The sequence below is a fragment of the Saccoglossus kowalevskii genome, chromosome 6 (genome assembly GCF_978046115.1).
Source record: "Saccoglossus kowalevskii chromosome 6, keSacKowa6.1, whole genome shotgun sequence".
Taxonomy (NCBI): domain Eukaryota; kingdom Metazoa; phylum Hemichordata; class Enteropneusta; family Harrimaniidae; genus Saccoglossus; species Saccoglossus kowalevskii.
Genome location: NC_140646.1, coordinates 38,594,171 through 38,612,718, shown reverse-complemented (window position 1 = coordinate 38,612,718; position 18,548 = coordinate 38,594,171). Strand labels below are relative to the sequence as shown.

At 35.0% G+C, this 18,548-nt stretch overlaps 2 protein-coding genes across 4 annotated transcripts in view; one reads left to right on the top strand and one right to left on the bottom strand.

Annotated features, from left to right (window-relative positions):
- The first annotated feature begins 5,236 nt into the window (after positions 1–5,236).
- Positions 5,237–11,606, top strand: LOC102807709 (galactosylceramide sulfotransferase-like). 2 transcript variants are annotated; one of them, XM_006812834.3, is made up of 3 exons: positions 5,237–5,420; positions 7,345–7,539; positions 10,101–11,606. In XM_006812834.3, exons 2-3 carry the CDS (start codon positions 7,385–7,387, stop codon positions 11,101–11,103), a joined length of 1,158 nt encoding a protein of 385 aa, XP_006812897.1. In that variant the 5' UTR covers positions 5,237–5,420; positions 7,345–7,384; the 3' UTR covers positions 11,104–11,606. The 2 variants fall into 2 exon arrangements, with proteins under 2 accessions (XP_006812897.1, XP_085357008.1); XM_085500882.1 differs by having other exon boundaries at positions 5,251–5,300.
- A 6,315-nt stretch (positions 11,607–17,921) lies between these two features.
- Positions 17,922–18,548, bottom strand: part of LOC144352033 (DENN domain-containing protein 11-like) — a 25,163-nt gene continuing 24,536 nt past the window's right edge. For both annotated transcript variants that reach the window (XM_085500880.1, XM_085500881.1), the window contains exon 8: positions 17,922–18,548. This exon is cut by the window's right edge and continues 193 nt beyond it. In XM_085500880.1, coding sequence (XP_085357006.1) covers positions 18,543–18,548 — 6 coding nt within the window. In that variant the 3' untranslated portion in view covers positions 17,922–18,542.

The window sequence follows — 18,548 nt, the reverse complement described above, 5'->3', positions numbered from 1 at the left end:
GTTAAGAGAAAATGGGCGTGACGGCGGGAGAAAATTGAACACCAAAACAAATCTCGTGGCCTCTCGCTTTCAGTGAGACATCGACGGACATGTCATGAATTAGTTTTCGCGTATCTGTTGACCGACTTAATTAGTTGATTATTAGCGAATTGCTGTGTTATGTCTGTCATCTTTTAGGCAGGCGATGTCCTGGACGGAACTCGACTCAGTGATTTGGAACTAATTACGAGATAACCGTCGCTATTCTGACTACGATTTCTGACAGTTGGTATCCGTAGTTATTAATGTAGTGAACGATTAATCAAAAGATATGACGTATTCAGTACTTAGTGTGATTGGCTTTATGATTGAAGGTTACGCCTTAGAGTCTTTTTACTGCTTTGTAATTGGTTAGAGTTTTGAAAATGAATAAAGAGAGTTTTAGTTGGTCTTGGTGAGTAGACCAGGACAAGTCGAGTCCTGGAGAGCCTTGGGGCGAGTGTTGACGCAGTCAATGAACATGAACATGAACATGTGCACAATGCACAATGAACATGTTAATACCACGTAATTATTATGCGAATTACAGATAAAAAAAAGTTCAGCTACAAACAATATTTATGTATCTGGTGATTCAATATACTATATTTGATTAAAATCTGCTATGTAGGTTAGGAGGGAATTAAAGACATAGTCACACTGTTCTAATCGCGGTTTTCTAATGGTGGCTTTGCTTTTATTCTGAAGCAGTGGCCGAATAAACGGATGTGTTCATGTATATATATATGACATTTTAAGCGCATGTACATTAACGTTTTTCATTAATTTAATGATTCGAATACTGCTATGATTGCTAGATAAATCATACTCTATTGTTCGTATATAGATATATCAACAAAAGCGTTCTTAAGGCAAACACAATCGCTATTTCTGGTGGTACAAATACAAAACAAATTAAGTAACTTTCATATTTAAATCAACGTGTGATTCGGTGCCTCTGAAAACAAACTTGAGGGCGTTATTGGGTCGAACGTCAGTCATACATTTATTTCCTCCAGGAATAAAAGAGAAACCCGCATTTTTCTGAAGTGTCACAAACTTATTAGAATTTCTTCGTTCCTGTTATATATAATGGAATGTCTTTACTGTCCTTTTAATACCAAGTTATAGCAATATAGTAAATGACATTTCATTATCGTCGTCCGAATTGCATCCAATCGAAAGTGTAGTTCTGGTAATGTAACAATGGATAGAGAAGTTTACGGTCTTGCTCGTATGAAAATGTATTTTGTCAACAGGTATTAGCGGAGTATGGGGTAAACTATCTAATATACGCATGCGTTGATCTCACAAACAAAGCAAGTCAATAATAAGCAATTTCAGAGAGTTTAATGTACTCTGTTTTGTACCAAGCATGTCGTTTATTGTTGTAAAAGGTGGGCGGGACAAATATGAATTCGTGTCATCTTGGTAAACATGCGTATAGTACAAGACATCTATGAAATGTTAACAGACAAGAAAACTGACAATGAAACTCACGAACGACTGGTTCACCAATCAATTTAGTATGCCGAGTAACGTAGTACCCGAATATGTTATATACCTGCTTCAAGCAGCGCAAGTTCACATTCTCTACCACGTGCGTTCATAAAACTACCCAGAATAAAAACAGCATTCAGCCTTCGTAGCTATAAGCCGATGCATACATTGAACCATGGAACTACCAGATAAAGTTAAGAGCAAACTATGTGTTAACACTAGGGCGCACTAACACTTGATTACTACTACTGATTTGGCAATTAACGACCAAGGGAGCTACGTCACAAGACGTTGGTAAAACGTACACCACTGTACCATGTATTTCTATGGGCGATGCGCAAGCTTCTGCGGAACGCCGGTCGATGTGCCGGTGAAAATAGCTAAATTCGAGAAAACAGCACAAACTCAACCTTAAAGTAATCCTGAACAACCGAATATATATATGTTGCACACGCAAGGGTAATCTTGTTACACTGTTCAAGAGAGTATCAACAACTATCCCAAAATACCGTTTTCTGAGAGTTTTCGGTCTTTGTGTTCACTGTGATGGTTGTCAGGCGGTGAAAATGCCCGGATGTCCGCCCCGAGAATAGTGGCGTAGTAAAACATATTTGATTAAAATTTTCAATGTGTTAAAACGGGGGCAATGATTATAATATAACTCTCTTCTAAGAATGTAAAATATGGACGTAAAAAAGGACGGAACTAAAGTTAAACAAAACGAGAAATAAAAGGTGTAGACCTTAATATGCCTCCCCACATATTATACAACGAACACAAGCACCTACGGATCTCACATTTAAAAAAATCGTGATTTCACGATAGTTACATCTGTTAGTGAATAAATCTTGGCCAGTACACAGCTGGTGATTGAAAACGACATTATAGCAATATCATCGATCGATCACGACGTTTTTTCAAGAAGGTTACTGTAAACAAAAATTGAGTCCAACTTTATAGCATAATTATGTTTACAATATTATAAATATTATCCAAATAACCAAAAAAAAAACTCACCCAATTTGTCTGTAATTTTAAATAGTTCTTATGAAACGACATTTGAATGCATTATCATAACTTTTGAAATTAAAACGTTTATATATATGTTGAATAAAAACACTGATTTGAAATTATTTATTGATGGTACAAAACTGACATTTAATAAGATAAATGCATTTTAAAAAAATATGCTATGATGACGTAATTATAAATCGTTTCTATGTCATGTTTTACTGATCGATTTTATGATATCTCAAAAGTACGTCGCATAATTATTTTTGTAACCGTCATTACAACGTTTACCAAAAAAACTAACGTTATACTATCGTAATCAATTGTATCGTGATTGTTTTGTTTGATAATGCTATAATTACGTTTCCAATAAGCAGCTGTGTGCCACTAAAGACAATGACCCCTGACACAAACACCCACATTTTTGAGTATCACAATTTCTTTTTGAAAACAATTTCATTTCATGATTGGTTCTTCAAATTTTTCTTTCAAATTTGTTAATTATTAGACTAGTACAGTACCACTAATGGAGATTGTATATTAGTATGTATATATTCTGCATTTTTTTGAAAGATGCAGCCACACAAGCACGCCCATCCGATGAAATTTAATTCAAGCTCATCTGTTAAACCAGCTAGTTGGAATGTCAATGTTCTGAAAAATAAGTTTGTGATGCTGATTTACTATTCTCAAAATCGTCTTTTGACTTTATGCGTTTGCAAGAGTCGTACCTATGTAGTGGTGACGTCTCGTTTCCTAGTAGTTTAGATATTTTGAATTCTCACATCAAGATTGATAATGAACAATAAACAAAATGGGGGCGGTGTTGCTGTTTTGTTAAAAAATGAATACAAGATAAATATACAAAATCGAAACTATCTCCAGTCTGTAGTACGTTTATTAAACTTCCACCATCGCAACAATGTGACAAAAGTTATCTATTGAAGCTGTTTCACGGGTATTTAGGTGGCTAAACCCAGGGGCGGATACAGGATTTTTTATGGGGGGGGGGGGGGAGTCAAAACTATAAAATCGCCAATGGGGACCCCAAGAAACCCCTAGATCCGCCACTGGCTAAACTGTCCGTATCTCTATTGACAACCATTGAGGTCGAACGAGGAAAACATTACTTGGCTAAATGATGTCACTGTAGAACTCCCCTCGGAAAGCGGAACAGCTAAAATGCCAGGAAATGACCGCCTGCTACCATCAGTACTTTGCTATGGACCTCTTGGTATTTACTGTTGTCGCATATTTTCCCATAAATCCTACATGCATGGAAGCACAATTATTGTATATTTCTCTCAAAAGACTGTTAACAATATACACACACGTCTGAAGCAGACTTGATCACTTTACGAAAGTATACATTGGGAATACCTACTCCAGTGACGTCAAAGTGTCGCTCGACCTGAAGAATGGCTCCCACTGGAGTTACGTGTGGCCCAGAACACTAAATCCCGTGTTGGTTTAATAAACATTATCAATAGATGATGTGATGTTAGGAAATATTCTGCTTTTGTCGACTTTTATTTGCGATACTGTTTGGCGGCGCATGTCGCAAGTTTATGGGAGGAAACGTAGCTCCTCTGTGTTGATAAAATACTAATATCAAAAAACAACAAATTAAAGGACACCAAATGTATAGAAATTACTAAAATATCATCCGTGATAAAGACTAAAGACACAAGCAAAATATGGACCCACTGTTAGGACAAGTACATCTACCAAATGCCATCCAAAATCTGTTTTATATTGTGTATTCTTCAAACAAATTTCCAGAATCATGGAATTCAAGCATTATAGTCCCAGTTCATAAGTCAGGATCTAAATCCAATCCATCAAATTGGAGAAGGATATCAATTTCAAGCTGTTTTGGAAAACTATTTACAGGCATTCTAAATACCAGGTTACCACTATTTATAGATCAACATAACATACTATGGTATGGTATTAGGGCAATGTGTACACAACTATCAAAAGTATGTACAGTAAAGTACAATACAAAGTAAACACTAATGGAGGTTCAACTGAAACATTTAAATCACATTCAGGCGTAAAACAGCTCTGTAATTTGAGACCAACATTATTCAATTTATGCATCAATGACCTTTCGTTCCAAATACATGCATTGTCATGCAATCAAGTCAGCAACATCAACTCATTTATATGGAGAACACGAATTATATATCTGTATGTTATTCCCTTTTTGTTTGTTTTGTTTTCCCTATTTTGTTCTTGTTATGTTACTGATGATCTCTCTGGAGACAGTGTTGTGTCTGATAAATAATACTACACCCAGGGTGACCGATGTCAGATAATATTAGCCTGACACAAAACCTTGCATATAGAAATGAACTACAATGCGCAGCTAATCGCCGAACCAGCCTAGTAAAAGGTGTTCTTAAAATGGATTGGTGAAATGTGACACGCGGACAAACAACACCTGCGGTAAATGGCGTTCAAATAAAGTGAATGTTCAGACGAAAATAACTGTTATCTATACTCTCAGCTTCAGGTCATGTCTTATGAATCACGCGTTTTTTGTAAGGAACTGCGTTTTGCCCCCAAAGTCACGCTACATTGAATACGACACTATGAACTATGGGTAATGAATCAACGGTGTTATTATATATTGGTGTTTCGAAGAATAGACATTTCTCGAGGTCATGTGATGTTTTCAACATTCATTCATTGGTCGGGAACCACCGCATGTGGCTCGTTACCTCGGCGTTCAGTCTCAATGAATAACGAATTTAGTTCTGTGGACGGTGAGTCAATATTTAGAGATATGCACAAAACTCGCACTTGACCTTACCTGTACAGACTCAACCTCTACATGAAGAATTCACAGTTAACGAAAAGTTAAGATTGAATCGTTCCTGCATCAGGTTTGTACTATAGTTGTTTTATTGTTCTATTTCCTTGTCGACGTATTATATAAATCCAAGTTATGTTGAAAGGGGATATTATTAGATACGAGAACGGTGGAGTTGCCCGGGGGGTGTTGGTTGTGTCTATGTATTTGCCGAAGATAGCATAATGTACTATAGTTGTCTGCGTATAGGTTAGTTAACGAGTGAAATGTTTACGTTTCGTTAAGATGCTTGGCTAAAGATTGAATTCCACCCGTACTTATTTCGTCAGATTCTCCAAATGCAAGTAAATATGCGTGCACTGCAGCGAACCACGAGTGTATATGATCGAGATATGCAATTACTGGAAATGAATGTATTGGATTGAAAATACATGAAAATAACCATCATTTTGTGATATCTGCAAATGCCGTATGACATTATAATAAATCCATATATGTAAACAAATAATCGCGTTATTGTGTGGGCTACGCTTTGAATCGGTCGTTTTATGATGTGCTTTTAATGACTCGATGTATCACTGGTGCATAACACCGGGTCTTTAAAATGGGACGGATATACAGCTCGAACTAGTTGTTTCTCGGACTAGTTCCTACTAAGAAACGTTGTCTCAATACGGGATAACGTTTTTGACAGGGTAGTGTACATCTGTATTGTCACAACCACCTGTGTACAATCACCGAGAGAATATTACTGAAATATGTGAACATTACAAGGTATACATTTATTGTTGAGTATATTGCAAATTATAACTTTATCAAAGATGCAACCCCCGTAATGTTTTTTCAAGTATCCGTGTTTTTTATTTTTTTTATTGTTTTTTTGATAATGAATAACGATAACTATAACCCCTAAATACACCTGACAACAAACTTACTGAATGAAAAGTCACATCACTGGCATATCCTGTTGGTTATAGCGGACATAATTCTATTGAAGTTAATGGCTATGATGACGCGTACAAGGACCAAAACACGAATTTGTTTGATACGCTTACCATATTTATTCACAGGGGATGAGATTCATATATTGTTATGAACGATGACAAGGTGATATCACTAAAGGTTCGACCGGGAAATGCTGCAGACACATTTATTCTCGGGACGGGGATTTTTTTGCTCAGGGTATATGAATTATTTTATGTCATATTATTACTGAAATGAATGTTAAATGCACGAACATATTGAACAGACTTAAAGACGCCACAAACATTGGCATGACATGTGTACTACTGCACAATATCTCTAACCATTCAAATGATGCATTGCTTAGTAAGTTTTAGAGAATGTCTAAATCAAAGGTCAATCTTTAACTAAGTTTCCCCCCTGCTGTAACCTCAATTGCACTCACACAGGTACATCTTATATATCATGCTGTCCATTCGTATATCTGTACTGGCCACATCACTTAAGTTGATATATTATGTGTTTGATCTGTCATACAGTGTTTATCTGTGTGGTAAATTATTATGCTGTGATTTGAACACATACAATCCTTCACAGAATACAACCAATTTGTTGTCCCGTCAGAGAAGACCGCGTCGTTAGGATCTCTCACGGGAACTAGGCATTTATAATCAAACGCTGTCGGGGTATTGTTCATTTTGTGTACTTAGGGCAAATTATAGAACAAACAAAGTACCGTTGAATTTCACGAACAAGCGTACTGACAATGAGAGCTTTCGCCAATTGATTTCGGTTTAATAGAATAGGCGTCGTTAACACAAAAGTTACAAAAGTCGTGTTCGCTATATATAGGTCAGTATTGTAGTGAAAGGAACAAATGACAACCAATATCAACCACCTCAATGCAAATTTGACAGTCAGGTGAAGTTTCTCACAAGTTTAATCGAAACGCAATTTAATTTTAATATCGTATACCTTCGCCTTGTTTGATATCACATCACATGAACTAATTCAAGGCCACGTGTTTATTACAGGTGTACATACGTTAGTTGATTGCAGTAACGATCGCTCAAGATGATATGGCCTGAGCGATACTGTCGAGGGCGGTGGTGCAATATCAGGGCATATGTGATTTTAATCGTTGCTATATGGCTGTTTGTTTTCCTGGATACTTGGATTAGACCGAAGCAACCAGAAAGGCAGCAATTTGGTAATATAAAGACTCAAAGGTAAGTTTTGTAGTACCACGTATCGAATCACAATTGGCGACAAAAAATGTCAATATTAATTGGCTTAATTGTATCAGTGTCGTTGAATGTCCAGGAACGACACCACTCGTTGAAGTTACTTTATTTGTAAGTTATAACATACGGTGACAAATAAGGCAACATGGTTACAACAACGGTGACAAATAAGGCAACATGGTTACAACAACGGTGACAAATAAGGCAACATGGTTACAACAACGGTGACAAATAAGGCAACATGGTTACAACAACGGTGACAAATAAGGCAACATGGTTACAACAACGGTGACAAATAAGGCAACATGGTTACAACAACGGTGACAAATAAGGCAACATGGTTACAACAACGGTGACAAATAAGGCAACATGGTTACAACATACGGTGACAAATAAGGCAACATGGTTACAACAACGGTGACAAATAAGGCAACATGGTTACAACAACGGTGACAAATAAGGCAACATGGTTACAACAACGGTGACAAATAAGGCAACATGGTTACAACAACGGTGACAAATAAGGCAACATGGTTACAACAACGGTGACAAATAAGGCAACATGGTTACAACAACGGTGACAAATAAGGCAACATGGTTACAACAACGGTGACAAATAAGGCAACATGGTTACAACAACGGTGACAAATAAGGCAACATGGTTACAACAACGGTGACAAATAAGGCAACATGGTTACAACAACGGTGACAAATAAGGCAACATGGTTACAACAACGGTGACAAATAAGGCAACATGGTTACAACAACGGTGACAAATAAGGCAACATGGTTACAACAACGGTGACAAATAAGGCAACATGGTTACAACAACGGTGACAAATAAGGCAACATGGTTACAACAACGGTGACAAATAAGGCAACATGGTTACAACAACGGTGACAAATAAGGCAACATGGTTACAACAACGGTGACAAATAAGGCAACATGGTTACAACAACGGTGACAAATAAGGCAACATGGTTACAACATACGGTGACAAATAAGGCAACATGGTTACAACAACGGTGACAAATAAGGCAACATGGTTACAACAACGGTGACAAATAAGGCAACATGGTTACAACAACGGTGACAAATAAGGCAACATGGTTACAACAACGGTGACAAATAAGGCAACATGGTTACAACAACGGTGACAAATAAGGCAACATGGTTACAACAACGGTGACAAATAAGGCAACATGGTTACAACAACGGTGACAAATAAGGCAACATGGTTACAACATACGGTGACAAATAAGGCAACATGGTTACAACAACGGTGACAAATAAGGCAACATGGTTACAACAACGGTGACAAATAAGGCAACATGGTTACAACAACGGTGACAAATAAGGCAACATGGTTACAACAACGGTGACAAATAAGGCAACATGGTTACAACAACGGTGACAAATAAGGCAACATGGTTACAACAACGGTGACAAATAAGGCAACATGGTTACAACATACGGTGACAAATAAGGCAACATGGTTACAACAACGGTGACAAATAAGGCAACATGGTTACAACAACGGTGACAAATAAGGCAACATGGTTACAACAACGGTGACAAATAAGGCAACATGGTTACAACAACGGTGACAAATAAGGCAACATGGTTACAACAACGGTGACAAATAAGGCAACATGGTTACAACAACGGTGACAAATAAGGCAACATGGTTACAACAACGCAATTCATTGTCATTTTCGTTTCCCTCTTTTCCAAAATCCAGTAACATAAATTATCCGCAGAGGACTGGCCAGGGCGTTAGTCACTGACAGATAAACTCTTTATTCCAGTACCATTCATTATGGTACTTCAGTTTACAGCCTGAATACTGGGTTGGGTTGAATGGCAGTATAGAAATCATTTCTTATGATGATCTGCTCACAATGTGCTGCTTATATTATATTGTCATGTTCTTTGAAGACGTGTTTTTGAGTTAAGTGTTTTGGACGACGATTAAATGATATTCACGGCTTAAAACCTGGTGCCATTATTTTCTATTGTTGAATCTCCACCTAGGCATTTAGTCGGTTATCTTCTTTTCAGTAATTGTTTTTGTTAAATAGAGCAAGGCTTTGTTGTTGTTGTTGAATGGGAAGAAATGCACCCTGGGAATTCCATTTCTTAGCACTATTTGCAGATACTGCAATATAAGTGATAATACAAATAAGAAATTTATAACGCATTTATAGTGCTGAATCTAATTATCTAAAATAATATATACACGATATTATCATTGTAGGGTAGTGTAGGGCAGTGATAGTAAAATAATACACAATGATATGCCGTACGTAACAACAATAAAAAACTACAAAATGATATACAATATAGAATAAAATATGTAAAATTAAAATTTTAAATACACGCTGTGCAATACGTCAGTTTTTATCATATTGGATTTCAGATTGGATTTCAGATTATGCAAATGTTTTTATCATATTGGATTTCAGATTATGCAAATGTGTTTTTTCTGGTTAATAACTGTTTGTGTTTGTCTTCACTTAAAGAGTATTATTTTCATTGTTGCCAGGGTAACTCCAACGAATAAGGAAATGACATGCATGAACGGAACAGGTGAATTGTCGTCAAGTCAACTTGTTATTACCAGGACACATACGCAACAGTGTGATATAGTAGCTACGATGGTTCAGAGATACGGCTACAAGCACCAGCTTTCTTTCGCTATTGGACAAGACACATCTGTGATTTCCCATGATGAAAAATTCCGTCGCAACATGGGCTCCGTGGTGCCGAGACATCAACCAAAAGCCTTGCAATATACCAAAAAACAGTACAACGTTCTTGCGAGTTACGTGCGTTTCAATAAACCGGAGATTAACGCGGTGGTACCCAACGCTACGTATATCACCGTGATAGTGGAACCGTCCTACCACCTACAGTATGTTTTCAATCTGTACAGCGTGGATAGAAGTTTACATATAAATAAATACAGGAATCCGTTGGAGAAATTCATGGAAACGCCTCAAATGTACATCGATAAAAGGTTCAAATTTTGGTTTCAGCTTCATAACGGTCAGCTCTTTGATTTAGGATTTGATGACTCAGAATACCGACTTGATAGAGTGAAACAAAAAATTGTAGAACTGGAAAGAGAACTCGACTTCGTATTAATCGGGGAATACTTAGATGAATCGCTGGTTGTATTAAAGAAAAAGTTATGCTTGGAATGGAAAGACATTATGTATCTCCCCATACGCAATGTCATTCCAGAAAACAGAAGATACACGACGGAAACCTTAAGAAGACAAATTCTAGACTGGAATGCTGCTGATAGTTTACTATATCAACATTTCAATAAGACATTGTGGATAGAAATTGGGATCTACGGACCGAGTTTCCAATCCGATCTTTTCCATCATAAAACCTCTAAACAAAGATTGTGGGACGATTGTTTGGTGGCACGCTCAGCAGTAAATGACGACATCAAATTAAAACCAAACGCAGGTGATTTCTGTAATTTTTTGTACAGATCGGAAAAAGAACTTTGGAAAGTTCTAGGAAATAAACAGTGATTATTATAGAAACAGTTTATAGATTGTACACACCACTGACAACTTATGCATCTCCTATGACACACCACATAAAAACATATTCTAGGTGTGAAATTAGCAAGTCAAAATAATGTACCTTGTTACTTTTTTTTACTAGATATCACTTTTTAAGCATTTGTTGTACTAGTATTATGTATTTTCGTAAGGGTAAATTGTTGAGATCTAGGTTACACTTACAATATAATTCATTATTTGTATATACTGCGGTATCCTTGGTTACAAGCTTACTGAAGAATATATTAACTTCACAATATGCAAATGAGACAAAAGTCAGGGCACATTTGCGGCTTTTCAATTTGAAATCAACGATATTCAGTTTAAATTACTCGGGATCTCACCTCTTTCAAGGGAATTAAATTCGCGATAACTTTCCCATCCACTAGGCTGCAATTATGGTATGTACTCATTTAATTATACGGATAACATTGGCATTTTTAAATAATAATAAATTGTGTTTTATATTACTTCTTGGTATAGCAATAGGGTAATAACACCAGAAACACGTATTAAAAATGTTCAATGTCACAACACTTTCAAAAGTGCTTTAACAAGATACACATTTTGAAAAATGTTTCCACCAAAAACACATATTAAAGTGTTCATTAGCACAACACTTTTAAAAGTACTTTTACTGAACACATATTTTGAAAAATGTTTCCACCAGAAAATTAAAAATGTTCATTATCACAACACTTTTAAAAGTGGTTTCACTAGACACACATTATATAAAGTGTTTCCACCAAAAACACGTATTGAAAAAGTTTATTTTCATCGCAACGCTTTGAAAAGTGCTTTCACGCAAAATACAATACAAATATTGAAAAGGGCTTGTATCAGCGTCTCCGCTGATAATTTGGTAATAATATCAACACACATTATCTGCACATGAATGTTAATATGTAAAATATTTCAAATAATGTGTTTCGCGATCAAGCACAATTCCTGGGAAAAACATAACAAAATATTTTTTTCAGATAAACTTCAAGTTGCTCACTAGATATAAATTTACTTTATTCCAGTCCCATTCTTCCCCAATCCCCAAATCTGCACTACATCCATTCCATCTCACGGAGCAGTGTTACCTCCATGATTTATCAAACCAGGCCTCGTCTGGCACATGGGACGAAGACATTAATCCAACAATACACAAACAAGACAAAATTAGTTCCCAATGTTAGCAAACTTATCTCGTCCATTCTTAACAATCCTTTATTGTTTCTCTTCAATCTGAAAAAAAAATATTGTTACGAACAATGCGACATTTAAATCAGAAATTTGTGACGTAAAATATTATTGTTATAAAGTATGTGGAAACAAACGACGACTACAGACCTGTAACACGAATTGAACTGCATTTTCCTGTCGAATTCTGCCTAACAGAGTTATAATTGTATTTGGCAACTCAGATCATGACTATGAGAGATGTCGGCAAGGAGTTTATGCAGTATGCAATTCTCTGGTCCTGTAAATGCATGGATTTGAGTTAAATCAAGTACCCTACCATCCCGCACATAATTAAATGATTGAAGACCACTGTAAATGACTATGCAGTACACAGCTACCGATATTGGCTCTATCAATTACATTTTCCACACGTTTTATAATGGAGTAACAATTCCACCATACCTTCAATTTTTTTTAGGATAACTTCTGGTTTCCATCTTTCTCAGTAAATCTAAAAGACAACCGGTCCAAACTGTTGTTTCTTCTTTAACGAACATCCCACCTGTCGACATGCTCGTATTTCAATTGTTGAATGAGCGTGCACACGACACAAGTTACCAGTTAATTGAACAAGCAAATAGTGTTCATCGTGAACACCATCGTTTACAAAAAGTGTCTCTCAAAAAAGTAACAATCTAAATTATTGTTTAATATTACTGTTTATATTGTATTGTATTTATGAAATTTCTAAGGAATAGTGAAATGGTTATGTTTATATTTAGAGACTTAAATTACATTTGCACAGGTGTATAGCAATATATATAAGCAAAAACATGGATGGAAAAGTACTGACCAGCCTTTTGGCATTTCATCCAAGGCAACGCAATTGGAGTAGCGATTTTTAAAAGGTTGAAAATACCATTTTTTAAAACCAAAAATATTCACCAAAAATAGAGAATTGAAAATATTGTCATGAAATAAACAAATCTGACAGAGTTTCATCCAAGCTACCTACAGATCAAGTATCAAAGCAATTAAGTTGGTAGTTTTTAAAAAGAAGTTAAAGATAGCATTTTTTTACCAAAAATGACAAAAATATTCACTAGAAATAAAAAATAAAGATATTGCCACGAAATGAACAATGATGAGAGGAGAGCTAAAAACAGGTTTCAGTGCATGCCGGAGGAACAAAGATGACAGACATTTCCCCTCATACATCTTTTCTTTCATCTAACGATGATTAGGCAAGGTAACACAACTGCAGTTTGCGTCTACCAGTGGCTTTCGTTATTTTATAAAAGTTTTTTTTCCTTAGTCAGTCTGTCAGATTTTATCATGTTGGTGAATGAACAAATTCTGACGGATACACATTCACAGAATTTCCAGAATTGCATGTCAAACTATCAGATAATCTTATTATACATACTATTACACAAAACAATGCTGTATTATAATAGTCAATACTTTAGAATTTTATTTATTTGCATCACATATTTGACACTGAATAAAACAGCATACAGAGAGATGTCCATCATTGCACAACAGTGATCTATTTACAATAACATACATGTATACAAGTCTACAAAGTCATAGGTAACTAGCATCAGACCTATGGTATCTTAAAAAACTCAAAGAATTGATTATTATATATTAAAAACAACTATTCTGATGTCATGAAAGCATTTAGAAAGGAAATCATATCATAACTTGTACTCTTGAATCTAAATACGAGATTTCTATGACAACCATTTTTCCACGGAACCTTTGAGAGGGGTACCAAATTGACCCTCCATGTTACCCCCAGGTCTTTATCACTCCACCCCTCACAAATGAATGAGATTCAAGTAAATTACATTTATTTAAACATCCATCAGCAATAAATACATTTTCAAATCAGTTGCTGACTGGCTGGTATAGCAAATTGATTACACTGTATTTCATGAATGTTCTTTTTTATAAAAACTATTGTTTTATAAATTCCAAATGACGGCTAGTGAATGCATACCGTCCATATAGAACATCTTTTAAATGCATGCCAGTAATTTGACCAATGATTGTATGGGAATTATCAACTAGCGTATATATAACAACTATTTTGATATATATATATAAATTCATAACATTTGCTGTTTACTGTATTTTCAGATTTAAATAAAGTGCAAGGGTCTTATAATGAAAATATTTTATAAATATTTTATAAATTTCCATAAACGCCATTTATGCTTCCTTGAAAGTGTTTAAAGTGAAGAATGTCAATATAAAAGACATGAAATATTTGGCAAATAACAGACTAATGGCAGTGAATGGAAAGAGTAAATATTTGTATAAACTGTAAACCACTTTATATTCACCAGAGACGCATTTTCTCAGTTAGGGATAACCAACATTTTGTAGAAATGAACTTCGCATCACAACATATCGTCAATTATCCTCAAACTATCAAATCACAAAAATTTATATTGACGAAAATAAAACAGTTTACTGAAAATCAAAACCATGAGAAGCAGCAATTCAGGCCCTTCAAAAATGTTGTATTTTGACCATTTATGTTTGTTCATTTGCATAATTAGGGTTGGATCATGGAACAAACTGTTGATATATTATATTCATACCATGTTTACAGAAAAAAAACTCTTTTTATGAGGGCATCATTGAGAAAAGTACAATAGTTACAAATCAGATATATGATGACTATCTATACTAACTCAGTTTATGGTGTTAACATGTGCACGGAATGCTGTGAAATGGAATGATATTTTACATAATATATAACAAACTATATTCTATTCTATTCTTCACAATAAACATCCTTTACAGTCAATTTTACAGTTTTTTTATTGAACAATGACTATGATATTGTGTACAGAAAATTTACATTCATAGAAATATGTGTATGTCAGTCAGCAGTGCGCCCTCTAAGCCAATGTGCCACAGATGCAGAGATTTTCTGTGATGCAACTTAGTGTAAAACATGTCCTTTTTAGCTAATTAAGCTAATCTGTAATTTCGCTAATTCAAGATGTCACTAATTTAAAATAAAGCATATTTTCACAGTGAGGTTATTGATACTTTAGCTAAATTAAGATTCAGTTAATTAATGCATTGAGTCAAATTCGCTAAAATGGTATGTAGTTATTTAGACATGTTTTACAGTAGTTATGCTGGTGTGTCATTGATGATCTTACATTTATATAGTGATCTTAAAAAACATCTTACTATAGTGATGGAGTTTGTAATTTGGTAATATGAAATTCATATTTTACAAATAAAAGTAGTTTAAAATCAGGAGACACTACATTTTTATTTTTACCGGTACAACTTGATTTTAGGGATAGCATTCTGACCTAGGATCTCTACAAAATCAGTCCACACAGATGGTTAGCATGCACGCCATCCTTGACATTATATGAGGAATAAATTACATTATAGCTAGTATTGAAGTGACACATAATTGTTACTTACATCAATCAATTCACCAATGGTTACAAATTTATGTGTATATGTTTGGGAAATGCAACCATGTTTGGGTTATGTGCCAATTTTGGGGAAGGATATTCATGTTTGGTTATGTAACTGTTTGGTTATGTGACTGTTTTGAAAATTATGTTCACGTTTGGGTTATGTAATATTTTTTGGGAAACAGCTTTATGTTTTGGTTATGTTCATGTTTGGTTATGTGACAATTTTGAGAAACATGTTCATGTTTGAGTTTATGTGTCAGTTTTGGGGAAACATGTTCATGTTTAGGTTATGTGACAATTTTTGGGAAACAGCTTTATGTTTTGGTTATGTTCATGTTTGGATATCAATGTTAGGGTTATGTATTTATGTTTAAGACGCATATCCATATTCATATTATGTTATGTGGCCATATTTGGCATATATCTAACAATTTTTTGGAAACAACTTTATGTTTTGGTTATGTTCATGTTTGTATATGTGTCATTGTTTGGGTTATGTATTTATGTTTAAGATGCATATCCATATTATGCTATGTGGCCATATTTGGCATATATGTGATAATATCGTGTTTAAATATGACTGAATGCCATGGTTTTATTAAATATACTAATACCCTGCACATTGAACTCTAAGCAATACCACACTATGAAAATGTTTATACTACAATCTAAAGCCAGGTTATCAATTCATGACTTTTCAACAGAATTTTCCAGTTTTTTTCAATCAAATTGGCGAACACTTATTATTATAATTTTGTGTGCAGAAAATTTACATCAAAAGGTTTAAATTTTTTGACTTTCTAAAGACAAATGTTTGAGGGCGTTTGTATTTTGTTTTTGACAATGAGAATATACGCTTAGAAAAGTCAATATTTACAATGATAAAATGGTGATCTGTTTTCTGACATATACTACAAGCACAGCATTTAGTTGAATATTCTAAGTAAATAACACATATCTGTAGAATAACTACAGAAATATAGAAGACTCAGCAAATATTATGCCCTCAGATATACAATGTATTACCATGTAGTTACGTACGTATACCAGTCCTAATGTAGTTACGTATGTATAACAGTCCTAATGTAGTTACATACGTATACCAGTCCTAATGTAGTTACGTACGTATACCAGTCCTAATGTAGTTATGTAATAATAATAATAATCTTTATTGTAATCGTATCCTTATTAGGATCTTGACAAAAGTGTACAATAAAGTATAGAGAAAAAAAAAAAAGTAGTAAAATAAAAAAATAACATATGTACGTATACCAGTCCTAATGTAGTTATGTACGTATACCAGTCCTAATGTAGTTACGTACATATACCAGTTCTAATGTAGTTACGTACGTATACCAGTCCTAATGTAGTTATGTACGTATACCAGTCCTAATGTAGTTATGTACGTATACCAGTCCTAATGTAGTTACGTATGTATAACAGTCCTAATGTAGTTACGTACGTATACCAGTCCTAATGTAGTTACGTACGTATACCAGTCCTAATGTAGTTATGTACGTATACCAGTCCTAATGTAGTTATGTACGTATACCAGTCCTAATGTAGTTCTGTACGTATACCAGTTCTAATGTAGTTATGTACGTATACCAGTCCTAATGTAGTTATGTACGTATACCAGTCCTGATGTAGTTATGTACGAATACCAGTCCCAATGTAGTTACGTACGTATACCAGTCCTAATGTAGTTATGTACGTATACCAGTCCTGATGTAGTTACGTACGTATACCAGTCCTAATGTAGTTACGTACATATACCAGTCCTAATGTAGTTACGTACGCATACCAGTCCTAATGTAATTACGTACGTATACCAGTCCTAATGTAGTTACGTACATATACCAGTCCTAATGTAGTTACGTACGTATACCAGTCCTAATGTAGTTACGTACGTATACCAGTCCTAATGTAGTTACGTACGTATACCAGTCCTAATGTAGTTACGTACATATACCAGTCCTAATGTAGTTACGTACGTATACCAGTCCTAATGTAGTTATGTACGTATACCAGTCCTAATGTAGTTATGTACGTATACCAGTCCTGATGTAGTTATGTACGTATACCAGTCCTAATGTAGTTACGTACGTATACCAGTCCTAATGTAGTTACGTACATATACCAGTCCTAATGTAGTTACGTACGTATACCAGTCCTAATGTAGTTACGTACGTATACCAGTCCTAATGTAGTTACGTACATATACCAGTCCTAATGTAGTTACGTACGCATACCAGTCCTAATGTAATTACGTACGTATACCAGTCCTAATGTAGTTACGTACATATACCAGTCCTAATGTAGTTACGTACGTATACCAGTCCTAATGTAGTTACGTACGTATACCAGTCCTAATGTAGTTACGTACGTATATCAGTCCTAATGTACTTACGTACGTATACCAGTCCTAATGTAGTGATATACGTAAAGCAGTCTTAATGTAGCATCATGCAATAACAAATACAGGGTCTTCAACAACAAAAATCTATCACATCAACTTCTCCATGCAATAAAAAAAAATGTTAGCACCAATATTAAAACATCTCTGAAGATTATGCAATTGTGTCTAGCAACAAAATACAGAGATTACAGAAAAAGACATAAAGAACATAAGACAGTACTCTTTAGTTTACAAAGATGCACATTTACACATCTTAGGAAGTTCTGAACAGCTACTAAAAACTAGTATGAACTGGTTCAAACCGGACAGCACTTGTATGAACTGGTTCAAACCGAACAGCACTAGTATGAACTGGTTCAAAC